The sequence below is a fragment of the Orcinus orca genome, chromosome 2 (assembly GCF_937001465.1).
Source record: "Orcinus orca chromosome 2, mOrcOrc1.1, whole genome shotgun sequence".
NCBI classification, from domain to species: Eukaryota; Metazoa; Chordata; class Mammalia; order Artiodactyla; family Delphinidae; genus Orcinus; species Orcinus orca.
The window spans coordinates 157,969,548-157,983,563 of NC_064560.1; the positions used below are offsets into that span (position 1 = coordinate 157,969,548).

Here is a 14,016-nt window from a genome sequence, read left to right on the forward strand (position 1 = left end):
TATAATCTTATCATTTTTTTTTTTAGACCGGAAACTAATTTCTTCTGACTATTACATCTGGAATTCTAAAGCTCCTGCTCCAGTAACATATGGATCATTATTACTGTAATTGTCTCGTGTTTAAATGGGATTTATACAATAGTAACATAAATTAAATCACAGTCTTTTATTTTTAAGGTGTATGCATATAACCTATGAGTGAAAATCATTGATTTAATTACAAAATGCTCTTGTTCAATGTTTTTAGTCTGATCTAGTTTGAAAGAACATTTTAAACACTAATGTATCCAATTTCATTACCCTTTGATTTTACTCAAGTATGATTTCAGAGCATAAAATGTAGTGATTCACTTTCAGCTTATTGTAGACTAGTCTTGGGTTGCCCTGCCATACATGTTTCTTCCTGCCCCTGTGGCAGACATGGCTAATCAGTCACAGTCCTCTTTCTCCACTGAGCCTTCCTGGATATGGGCTTAGGCTCCTCAGTGCAGAGCTGCAGGCAGCTACTCCCAATAGATTGTAGATGACGTGCAAGATAAAAAACTATTTGCTCTTCCAAACCTAAGTGCTAAGTGCTAGTACGATGTGTTGTTACAGAATACCAGAGACCACATTAGGAACAACTTTGTAAATCTCTTGAGAAAACAGCTGATGAAAATGAAAGAAAATTGTTTAAATAGTAACCTGTTTTTAATCAGAACTATCCTACTGACTAATAAAGAATCTGCATAATTCTATTTTGTTTTTCTCTGTTCTGGAGTTACTTTTCAGGCAAGCTTATTAATCTGCCACAATAACATTTTGTTTAGTAAGCATATTAAGAGGAGTGGGATACCTTCAGAAGATGAGCATAGTGTTTTGTGATTACTGAATATCTGCAGCCAAATTTTTAAATATAAATTTAGATATAATATCGGTCTTTTCCTGTTTTATTATAATTCATTAATGAATGAATTCAGGTAAAAATCAAAAGCTATTTTATGGGTAGAGAGTATCACTTAAATCTTATTTCAGTTTCATGTAGCACATTTTCTTTAAATTTGTCACCCTTGCTTCCTTATTGGCATGCTCTGGGTTTCTTCAGGAACCATCCAGTCATACATACTCTTTATTCTCTACCTGTCTTTACAATTATTTGTCACGTTCTGTTTTCAAAGTAGTTCATTGTCAAGTTGGACTTTAAATGACCATTCAAGAAAAGATGAAATCTCAAGAACCTCCAAACCTATTCCATGTCAAGTTTCTTTTTACAGAACAGAATTAGAAGAGTTATATAAAAAAAATACGCATTACAGATTAATAGTCAATTAAATTATATCTTGGTTTCTTTTTTTTATGAGTCTCTTAAGGAAAAGCTTAGAAAAAGCTGCTAACTTCTTGAAAGAGAGCTATGGTAGTTTGAAAGGAGATTGCATAGAAATTTAGGATTTGAAATGTAGTTTTTTAAAATTAAGGTCAATCCTACTCATAAACTCATTTTCTGCAAGACATTATCATGGCATAATGTTCTATGTTCAAAATTATCCCAAGTAATGAAGAAAACAGAGTAACTTCCAGACCAGGACTTTAGCTTGTTGTTCTAGGTTAATCATAGATAATCAGTAGTAAAAACGTTCCTTTTGAAAAAAGAAAAAAATCATTCCCTTTAAGTTTTTTGATCTCTCTTAAACACAAGGAAAGCTTAACATTTCACTTATATTAACGGAACCATTTGTACATCTTGATTGTATAAGTGTTTAGCAAAGTATACTAAAATAGGGAAGAGGCATTTATCTAGTGAGTAGGCTGAGATTCAGTGTAATAATCCCCTAGGCAAAACTTTATAAGCAATCGTAAAAACCAATGAATCTTTGATCTGACATTTCTAGAAACCTGAGGAAAATCTAAGGAGTACTGGAAAAGTGTAGGGACAATGGGGAACCTGATGCCATCTGTTGCCATTGCATTCTAACATAACGCTACAGAACTAAAACTAACTCATGTTTTCATCCTGTTGAGATCAGCTGGGCACACTGTGATGCTTTGATTTTGTCTAGAAACCTGTCACTTCAGGATAATTTCTGAAGACAAAGTCTGTTTCCCGTTTGGTAGGTGACCTGTTTAATGTTTTCTCTGTGTCTGGGAACTCCTTAGTGTAATTAGCGACCTTTGAACTCCACAACTAATCCTGAGCTATTTTGTATTCCTTACTCATCTTTAAGGCTGGACCTTTCTTTTCTTCAGAGTCCGCTGCCACAATTAAAGAAGAAACAGCTGCATTTCAAAGGGATTCCGATTCCAGAAGCTTAATCGTGATTGACATGTTCTTATTCTAAGCTATAAGACACTCTAAGAGTCCTTTCTTGGGTTAAAACTTCAATCATTTTCTAAAATATTATCTCGCTATGGATTTTATTCATTTTCTTTGATAACTATTCTTTGCATTTTTTAACTTGAAAGATGCTGTGTGTTTGCACTGAATATGAGCACCTACTTCCAGTTAAAGGTTTGGATGGTGTCAGACCGCTGGATGCAAAATTGCTAAATTCCCTTTAGTGCCAAAATATGATTATGAAATCTGATGTCTATCATATGGGTAATTATTCTTCAGTAGATCCAAAATGTACAAAAAGTGTTACATTTCTGAAAATGTACTCAAACTTTTTAAAGTCAGCAGTACCCTTAACAGTGTAAGACAATCCCCTTACAGTGGTGGGCATTTTTTACCTTTTACTTTTTAAATAATTGATTCAAATGTCAGGTTTGAAGTAAATAGCCTTATCAGGAATTCTTAAATTTTTAAAAAAATTTTTAATTAAGCATTAGTCTTACAAAATTAATTTTTTCACACCAACTCAATATTTTCAGTGAGTTAAAATTGTGGTTTTATATATACATTGTATGATTTAAGATATTTCAAAGCACAACTTAATACATAGAACAACTACTAGTATTTTTCTTCTAGTTTTTATTATAGTATTTCAGAATCCTTTATAGATATTCATGGACTCCTGCACCACCCCTAGGAGGAAGGTAGGTCGAGTTATCATCCAGAGTCTCTGCAGGGACCGCTGCCACAGCAGAATGGTTGTTTCTAAGACAAAGGTCAGAAAAGGGATGTTAATAAACAGTTCTCAGGTTTAAGGGACTTTTTTAGGATTACATCTTAAATTCCAACAAATCAGATTTAGGAGTTACTGAAAGTGAAATTGATCCATCCCTCATCCAAACTTTGCAATACTTTCCTGTTCTGACATCATTTAGATAGTTAGCTGTATTATCAGATTAGAAACCATTGTACCAGGCTGCTGAAAGGAAAAGGAGGCAAAAAGCTAAACATGGGATGAATTCTGAACCTTTTAACCTGGCTGAAGTACGTAGGTCCCTGTTATGCAAATACCTTCAATCCTCTGCTAAGTTCAGTGGAAATAATTTTCTTGAATGACAGGTTTATTCAGCAAGGATTCAGTTGGTGATTAATCCCCCTTTGATCTAGGGTATTTCACTTAACTACCAGTTACCTCGTTCTGACAAAGTGCAACTGAGATTAGGGAGATCACTAGAACACTACCAGGGTGTGCGTTTATTCTCTATAACCTTTTAAAGCAAGGGCCAAGAATGCAATTTATTTTCAGTATTTGAAGATGTAAAAGTCCTGTCTGCTAAGTTAGAAAGTCAATTGAATACCAAATGAAGTTTAGTTCTTATGTAATAGAACAAACATTTCTTTTTACTTTGCCTAACAATGATTTTAGAAAACATAGGCTTTGAAGAAACAAAGACTACAGTTTAAGTATATCTTCTAGTTTTGTTTCATATACTAGAGTGTATATTTATTGGCCCTGAGATAACCCAAAAATCAAAGCTACAACTTACGCTGAGAAAATGCTTCTATTTTATTCAACTGCACAGTTTCTCCCCATCCGCCTCCATTAAAAAATGTCATGGTATGTGGTAAAGAAATCCAATTTGGGAAAACATGTCGCAGTACACAATTATTCATCTTAAGACTTGTGATTTCAAAGCTTTATTTAACTTTGTCCTTTCTTGAAAAAGAGCTTGTTTTGTTCCCATGATGAATCAAGATTTTTTTCATAAAAGTACCATTACAAAAATACTTCAAACTGATTATTTTAAGTTATCAAAATAACCATTTCGACAGTACTGTTTACTATTTTTTTCTGCCTTTTTCTCATTTAACTGGGTACCCTTCCTCCATAACTTTAAAGTTTGAAATATTCTATGAAATTTTGCACAATATTTGAAGAATAAAATTGTAAGATGTGTTTCTTGACTAGTTTTATTATTATAGACAGCATTTTTTAATGCTTTATAATTGTTCATTATTCTAGTATCAGTTTGCAAGTTATGTATTTGGATAATTTTCTTATACCTTTTTTTTGGCTCAAACTTTTTGTGATCCAATTTCTAAATTGAAACAGTGACTCAAATAAATGCATATCTAACTTATGTTTATGCCAAATGAACATCTCTAGTTTGAATTTAGTAACCAAAATGTTTCTAAATATCTTTTGATAGCAAGTTACTTAACCATGGTAAAATTGAGGATCAGAAAAAATATAAGATGGAAGGCAGGGTCCCCTGGCCATGTTGCTAAGAAACTAGTATTTTTAATAATTAACTTACTCTGTGCAGTAAATTTTTAGTTAATAAAATGTTGCAATATATCTTGAAATATGCTATCAGAGAAAATATATTTATGTAAAGCATAGATGTATGTGTGTGGGTATTTATATAATGTTTTATGTTAGTGTGTACAACTTGGTGGGTTTCCCTATGAAATATTTCATTATGTCAGAGGAAGAAGAATATTTAAAGTTAAATATTCAAATGTCCTCCCTGCAAACACAATGTTAGTCAGTAGTAATGAGGAGGTGCATAAAATGAATATTACCAAAGAACTCTTGAGGTTACTCTTATAAAATGGTTAAAACTCTTATGAGTTGAAAGCTTTTCAGCTAGCTTCTAGGTTTTTTTTCAACAACAGTTTTATGGATATGATAACATTATCGTCCGTATATAGCCTGGAGCAATGCAATGCCTTATCTGTATTACTAATTTACTGCTTTGTAAGCAGGTTACTTTGAGGTCCAGGTTGACTTTTCTCAGGCCCTGGCCAATCTGTGTAATTGATGGTAGTGTGGTGTTAATATATGATGCACAGCATTTACATATTGACGGATGCCCTGGGGTGGAAACCACCTGCTAAATTGTTTTTCCAGTAGGACGTGAAAATTTGTATATCTTAATACTCCATTAAACATTTAAAATCAAACTATGTTTCCTTTAAATGTCTTCTCTTTAAATGATAGTTTCTGTGGAAAAAAAAGGTTATTTAGTTAACATACTACTAATAAATAAAAATGAAAAATTATTGTTATCCCTCTTAAATTTTTTACTTTTTCTTTCAAGGGACTTTAGTGCCCTCTGCAGGTTATATAAAGAGATAACTAATGACTATATTTTTAAACCCTGTGATTTTTCCCTTTTAGAAGCAAAGCCTGGTAAGTGTGATCCATTTTATTTATATTGTTAACTTTGTTAATTTGCCAGTGATTGAAGTAAGAGTTTCTTTTCTTTGCCAGTTTTATAGTTTTGTTTAGTGTGAAGAATGTAATACCATTGAATTTTCCAAATCACTTAGCTGGCACTCTTTAAATGTTAGAACTATAGTAATACACATTCCCTCACAGAAAGCAGATTGGGAAAACATTCAGCGATTTTGAAATTTATTGAAAATGTGGAGAATAACTTGATTATTTCCCATTACATTATTAGAATATTATACATTGAAATAAAATAAGCCTTTTCCAGTATGCATCATGTAAATTTTAAAAATTACCTGAGTTTTATTTCTTAATCTTGTTGATGAGTGATGATTGTGTTCAAGCTCAAAACACGAGGCTACTTAGAATTTCTTTAAACAAAGTTAAGGTTGAACAGATAATGCTTTGGTATTATTGTTGCATAGGTCCACTAACCAGAAAGAGTATTTCTATTTGAAGAACAAAAGGCAAAGATTTCGTATCTGAGTCACTCATTTCAAAGAACCCATACTTTCTCAATGAGTATGACAGATTTGTTTCTAAAGGATATAGGAATTCATTTTGTATATGAAACTATAGAACTGGAGCACCAGTGGCACTTCTGATTCACTTAAAGCTGCCAGGGAAACTAAATATGATGAGAACAAGAGGAATGACTGGATCAAGTTAATAGAAATAGTTCTGCAAGCCACATAATGATCCTGATCATCAACCTTGAAAAGTAAATTAGAACAAGCAAATTGCTGTTGAAAAATTCTTTCAGCGCTCTGCTGTTGCTACTCAGCTAGTCATGACTCAACCAGAGACAAGGAAAAAATGCACTCAGTTTTGCATTAACAAAGGAAACATTATTAAAGTGAATGTTTACATTCTGTTTATTGAAGTGTTCAAAGAATATTTGTTACATCTTCAAGCAACCTGCTGTTCTCCCAGCTATTACAGTGCATGAGTGATAATAAAAATGAGTCATTTGTACATTTTAGAAAAGTAAATAAATAGCATTTAACTTGTGTTTCTGAGCTATCTTACTTCAAAATATTGAGGTATTAATACTTTCTCTTTTAAAGATTATTGTCACTAGGAAAAGTATCCTATTAAAATAAAAACCTCATTCACTTGAATACACCTTTGAATTATTTTCAAATGCTTTATGTAACTTTCCTCCCAGAATCTACAATGCATAAGAAATAATCAACTGAAAATAATTTTTTAAATGAAAACAATTGTGAAATTACTTGAGTGTGTAATTGAATATATAATATGTGCATTGGAAAAATAGCTTGATAATTATGAGAGCTTTTTTGAGCTACATTTATCTTGAGCTACTTCATAAGAAAAAGTTGAGAATTAAACAAGACAGCAATTGGAAGCAGGCATACCAATCTGACATTTAAAAATTTAATAAGTATTATATGTACTGCTAAAATTGGGGGAAAGTCAATAATTAAAAATTCAGAATTTTAGCTTTCATCTGTGGAAAATGAACAATCTAAATCACTTTTATATTTTAGAAGTGTAGTGTTTAATAGGGGTTTAAATACCATATTTTACTTGGTCCCTTGCAGGTGTTACTGAATACAATTCAGTATTCTGTAATCTCTTATGGATTAAGTAATTTTTGAAGAATTGTCTTCTTAGATTCACCAAGATGACCAGTTGTCAGTCTTCTGTATTTCAGCCTAAAAATCTTTCTATCACACTTAGCAAACATTATTAGCCTATGCTACAGGCTCTTGAGAACCTCTTTGCCAGATATTTTATTATTTACCATTTCTGTAGTATTTACAGAGCATCATATAAAGTATAGAAATAATTGATAAAAAATATTTCATTTGCGTTAACCTGGATATTTTATATTTAAAATGAATATCTTATTTAACATTTTTCTAAGGAACTTCAGTCTTTGTTCATAATCTTAAAAAAGTTTTTTTGAATCTAAAATAAAGCAAATGCCAAGCTTCTAACTCCACTTTTGCTAAGGAAATCACCGGGAGAAGTGGTTAATAATGCTTACAGCTTGTTAACTGGTAGCAGCAAGAGGACTTTTTAACTAAGGTGAATATAAGTGGCTTCAGGCCCATAATTAAAGTATTTCCCTCATACTAAAATAGTAAGTCATTTAATTTAATGTTAAAGGCCTAAACAAAGTTGAACATAACATATGATTTGGGTTTAAAAACTGCTGAGTAATCCAGTTGAAATTGAGAACTTAGTTTAGTCAATAAAAACTCATAATTAATATTAAACTTTTACTGTGCTCCTATTATATACCATTCCAGAACTAGACAAAAAATAGTACCTGATTTTGAATGGTACATTATAACTCCTGCAATGTGTTAGCACTGTAATATGGAAGACTACTTCTATATATTGTTTGTACAGAAATTGTCCAATGAGGTGTGATGGTTGAAGTTCACCAGGCAGACAAAGGAAAGAAGGGCATCCCAGGGACAATGTCATATCCCTGGAGGTCTGTCTCTCCAAAAAGAGAATCCCAGAAACATCTAATATAGTAAGTATATACATTGCAAGGGAATATTTTTTGCTTCCAGATGTTTGATATTTAGATAAATATAAACTTCTAAAGGAATTACTATATTTAATTTCCACCTTAATATACAGACATACTAACGCATTCCTAAAGACTCAAATATACACTCACACACTCTGTCTCCCCTCTCTGCCTCCCTTCCTTGCTAATTTTGAATGAATGTTCACATGTGCTCGTATGAGACTTACCTCTGCATTATCAATGAAGAAAATGTAATGATGTATAAATAGGATTATACAGAAAATATATAAGTGAAGAGCTGTTATATAATTTGTTGATATGCTAATATACGTTGTACTCAGTTGATAAACTAAATTTTTTTAGTACACCCAGATATTTATTTATAATATAACTTCTGTATTTTTGTCATTACCCACTGCAAGTGGATAATGCAAGAAGTCATGAAGCAGAGTTAATGCCAATCTAAAATGCCATGGTCTAAAAAGTCATAGCTTTTTAGCATTTTTATTTTTTTAATAGATCTTTATTGGAGTATACTTGCTTCATAATACTGTGTTAGTTTCTGTTGTACAACAAAGTGAATCAGCCATATGCATACAATTATCCCCATATCCCCTCCCTCTTGAGCCTCCCTTCCACCCTCCTTATTCCACCCCTCTAGGTCCTTGGCAAAGCACCGAGCTGAGCTCCCTGTGCTATGCAGCTGCTTCCCAATAGCTATCTGTTTTGCATTTGGTAGTGTATATATTTTGATGCTACTCTCACTTCGCCCCAGCTTCCCCCTCCCGCCGTGTCCTCAAGTCCATCTGTGTCTTCGTCTTTATTCCTGCCCTGCCACTAGGTTCATCAGTACCATTGTTTTTTTGTTTTTTGTTTTTTGTTTTAGATTCCATGTGTGTGTGTTAGCATACAGAATTTGTTTTTCTCTTTCTGACTTACTTCACCCTGTATGACAGACTCTAGGTCCATCCACCTCACTACAAATAACTCAATTTTATTTCTTTTTATGGCTGAGTAATATTCCATTGTATATATGTGCCACATCTTTTTTTTTTTTTTTTTGCAGTACGCGGGCCTCTCACTGCTGTGACTGTGGCCTCTCCCGTTGCGGAGCACAGGCTCCGGACGCTCAGGCTCAGCGGCCACAGCCCACGGGCCCAGCCGCTCTGCGGCATGTGGGATCTTCCCGGACCGGGGCACAAATCCATGTACCCCGCATCGGCAGGCGGACTCTCAACCACTGCGCCACCAGGGAAGCCCATGTGCCACATCTTCTTTATCCATTCATCTGTCAATGGACAGATAAATTAAAAAACTAAATTTTTTAGTTCACATCCAGTAGAACTGTGGAACACATTCTTAACCTTGTTTCATTTGAGTATATATATACATACATATATACACGACTGTGCATATGTGTGTAAGTAAAACAAAAATGCAAGCTCTAGAGCACTGCTCTTACGTATTAGTTTGCAAACTTTACCCCACCTTCCTCACCAATATTTTGAACTCCTTGAGGACAATGACATTCATCTTTGCATCTTTGTATTCCCAGTGCCACTAGAAACAGTTAGTGTGCTTCACTAACACAATGAAATGTTAAATATGAAATAAAGCAGATTGTCCTCCCACCTGAGACAAATCAATGATGTCGAGAGATTATGGTTTTGCATGTGTGTATAAAAAGTCCATTGGGCAAACAGTAGTTCCATTCACATTCAGCACAGGTGGTTTCTACCCTGTGATTGCCATCTCTAACACTATTTGGAGGGTTTGTCACCGTCTGTGACACTGCTCTTCAGACACAGTGTGCAGCGTTTTGGCTCAACCTGTTAGACTAGCAACAGTGGAGGCCTGCAGTTGTTACCCATCATAGGACACATTCTTTGCAGTTATGCTTCCGTAAACCCTAAAGCATTTGGCACTCTCATCTTAGAAATTCCCTTCTGGAACTCACTCTACAGTGGCTTTGTGAGCTCCCCACTATTCACCAGAGTCAATCCTCGTTTTGTTCAATATAATATGACGTGGTATGCTATGACTCCCCTCACCTCATAAAGTCACAGCTTTCGGTGAGTCCCATATACTGATGAAGTAGAGTTGCCAGTATCCAAGAATTCCAAGTGATTATTTTGAAAATTTCCATTTATCATAAAGGCAGAATGATGTAGAGCAAATATATAATCTTTGAAGTCATACAGGACTGATTTCAAATCCCAGCTCTGCCATTTACAAGCTGGGTGGTCTTGGATAAATTACTTAATGTCTGTGGTCTTCACTTTCCTCCAAGCTTCATAGGGTATTGTGAGCATTGAATGATACAAAGTTCTAAGTACATAGGTATTTGATTAGTGTTCATTCCCTTCTACATCAAAGATTAAAAATGGCCTTTTCATGCAACTAGTTATTAGTTATGCCTTCAGACTATCAAAATTTTATGAATTGTCCATTTGGCCTTGGTTTTGAATGTTCGGCTGTATATTGTATTGCAGGAATGCCTACTCCATTGCTTGAATGGGTCTTTGGGAGTTAATAAAATGGCCGTAGAACTGAGTGGGTTTAAGTGTTTATATAAAGTTTGCTACAGTTTAACAATTCATCATTATTCATGGAAAGACATTTACGCAAAACTCACATACCATAAGGTGACCTAACAGTCATATTCTGCCAAAAGTGGGATTGAGCGAAAATAAAATTCATCCACAGGAACATTGAACAAATGCAGTAATAACCCACAAACTATTAACAGAGCTCAATTAACTTCTGGAAGGCTTTTCTTTATAATGTCCAAGATTAAGTCTGTACCATTCATAACTAATTGCTACGTGTGGGAATCATTTCTTCATAAGATGAACAACTGATTAAACCTGGTAAGGAAATAAATACATTCAGAACATTCCGACACATTATTTATTATGTAATATATGGTACTAGACTCTAGGGAAAAAAATGTAAAGATTAAAGGTAAAGATTAAACAAAGTGCTTGCTTTCCCAGGATTTACAATCTGAAAGAAAGAAATGCTTTAAGTACCAACTCTTATCTCCTGAATTTTCTTGAAATTTTTTTCTTAAAAATAATAGAAAAAAGTTATTTAATTGACAACATAATTTTTTTAAATGGTAGATTGCTTGGGCTTCCCTGGTGGCGCAGTGGTTGAGAGTCCGCCTGCCAAGGCAGGGGACACGGGTTCGTGCCCCGGTCTGGGAAGATCCCACATGCCGCGGAGCGGCTGGGCCCGTGAGCCATGGCCGCTGAGCCTGCGCGTCCGGAGCCTGTGCTCCGCAACGAGAGAGGCCACAGCAGTGAGAGGCCCGCGAACCCCGCGAGCCCCGCCCCCCGCAAAAAAAAAAAGGCAGATTGCTTGATTTATTGATTTAATGAAACATTTGAATCGTCAAATTTAGCTTCCTAGAAATCTGAAGTTTTGGATCAGGGCACTTAAATCTTAGTAATGCTAAAAAGAGTTGAAAATAATTTGTTCTCTTTTAACAGAATAGGAACATTTTGTTTTTTTATTCTACCAGCACTTTTGCCCAAATTAGCTCTATTGAATAAAGTACTCTGAGCTGCAGCTACAGATTTCTAATAGCAGTGGACATATTCCTTCATCTTCTCTAGGCCTGAGTCCCTACCACAACGCGAAGACTGTCTGATATCTGAAAGTGGAAAAGTGAATGGCATGATAAAACCATCGAGGCCTGTGTGTGACCCTCAGGAAACTCGTGTTGAGGACCACTCCCCACACCCAGGGAGGGAGGAGCTTCCTAACTTCCCAGTCCTGCACCAGAGGCTTCCCTTGGGATGCCCAGTTGATGGTGCCTGAGAGCTTCCTAGAGGCCACATAAACTCACAGCTATTAATAGTTATTTCTCTTTATGTTTCTATTTCTAGCAAACATGCTGTTTGTACATTTTTAATAGTATAAATTTTCCTCTATTGATAAATTTTAAATGAATACATATAAAGCAAAATATAGAGTAAATAATAGTTCAGGTAGTATTTGGCAACAGAAAAGTTGAAGCTCAGATGGGTACACAAAAGTTACCTTGAGCCTTTTTGAAAATGAAAGATTGACGCTCAGGGAATCTGAAATCAGGATGAGTCTTCATTGTGCTACTTAACATAGTTTTCCAGTAAAGCCCTTGGAGGGGTTAGTAAGCAGTGTGGTCAGTGGAGAATATAGTGTGACTTTCAGGTTAGGCAGACACAGTTCAAATGCCATCTCTGTTTAAGGAAACCTTGGACCCAGCGTCCTCATTTGTAAAATAGGAATCTTCATAAGATTGGTGTACGAATGAAATGACACAGCACATATAAAGTGAATGGTACACGGGTGATGGCACACATTCCCCTTGACTCGCCCTCAAATAATGATAGCTGTTTCTATTAATGACTTATGAACTGGAAGTAGGTCACTATTATTTACATCCCAAGTATTTTCTTTTTTGTAATGTGCTAGCAAAATAGGGAAAAGCAAAATATTAAATCTCCACATTTACTGCAGGACAGACAAATTTAAAGTTTGTGTTAATGGCAAAGTTAGGTTTAGATTTCCATCTAGTTAAGCTAACCAGCCCCACTGCTTTTCCTTAAACATGCACACACACCACACGGGGGTGGGGACAGGGTGGGGAGAGAGAAGAGAAAGAGAATGAACTCATTCACACACATATATTCTTGTAACAGATCATTTTCCTCTCTGGTCACGAGGAAGCTGAGAGCTGAAATTTTGACCTTTATTAAAGATGTGCAGAGTTTTTCATATATATTTTTTGTCGTCTTTGTATTGAATCATTTTACTATTCTAACTTTACTTTCCTTTGCCTCAATTTCTCTATCTTTTTATCTTACTGTATCCTATTGTACTACTCTATCCTATTACATTGAACTTTATTAATATTATACTATTATATCCTTTATTTTTAATTTCCTCAAATCATTTTTGGAATGAGGTTGAGAATAATTACATATGCAAAAGGGTGTCATTGATCCACCACTGATAATGTTCTAGGCAAAATTTAAGAGAAAAAGATCAGAGAAAATTTAATATGATTCTGAAACTGATTATGTCAGTTTCCTGGTGACTTCTAACTTGAAGTATTTCACTCTTGTTCAAACACAGCTAACTTAGTTATGCCACCATCACTGCTTTACATCAAAAACCATTAGAATCCATTTGCCTCTCTTTTAAAAATGGGACTCACATCATCAACAACCCCACCAGTTCCAGGTATTCAAATACATGTTGTCTTTCAGATTAATCTCCTCTAGAGGTGATTCTAGTGAAGCTATCATAGCAAGAAAGATATTTCGGGGACTTCTCTTTGCAAAAGCCTTCAAAGCTAATTTAGAAGCTGCAGAAGGAAAATGAATCTTATGATTGCCTCATTGTATTAAATAAAAAACCATTTTATCTAGCTTAATCAACCATCTTATAGTCATGGGGCTTAAATTTAAGAAATCAAATATTTGGAAGAATATGCCACATGGTTTAAAGGCTATTCACAAAGAAAAAGGAATTCCCAGAAAGATTTGGTACAAAGACGGAATCATGGAATAAGTGTGTAGTTAACCAAAGACTACTTTGAAGCTCAGTTGCAAATTCTGGTGTGTTTGTTTTTAAATGAATCTCAATAATAAGCACATCCCGTATAGCATAATCCTACATGTTTCTAGCAAGCCAAAATATTTTCAATATCAAGATTTATTTGGGTTCTGTTTGTATAAAGCATAAAGATAAATTTTTAAAATAATCATTTGGGGGTCTTTTATAGCAAAGATCTATTTTGACAGGAAAATTATAGCAATTGTACCTGTAATATATAGGAGTGAGACTGCTTAAAATGAAGGGGAAATAAAAGAGTATTTGTGCATGTGTTTTCATATTCTAATGTGGGTACTCTCTCAAGAAAAACTAAAAATTGTGTTTTATAGGTCATTCTCATTTTTATGACAA

General features: G+C 34.5%; 2 protein-coding genes across 4 annotated transcripts in view; one reads left to right on the forward strand and one right to left on the reverse strand.

Annotated features, from left to right (window-relative positions):
- Positions 1-14,016, reverse strand: part of CCDC198 (coiled-coil domain containing 198) — a 496,778-nt gene that overhangs the window by 321,866 nt on the left and 160,896 nt on the right. The window lies entirely within an intron of this gene.
- Positions 1-14,016, forward strand: part of AP5M1 (adaptor related protein complex 5 subunit mu 1) — a 43,287-nt gene that overhangs the window by 19,586 nt on the left and 9,685 nt on the right. For 2 of the 3 annotated variants that reach the window (XM_049706255.1, XM_049706254.1), the window contains 2 exons: positions 27-105; positions 2,224-8,058. In XM_049706255.1, the coding sequence (XP_049562212.1) occupies positions 27-105; positions 2,224-2,242 (98 nt within the window). In that variant the 3' untranslated portion in view covers positions 2,243-8,058. Of the gene's footprint in view, positions 1-26; positions 8,059-14,016 lie in introns of all 3 variants that reach the window. The other variant, XM_012536543.3, reaches the window with a different exon arrangement.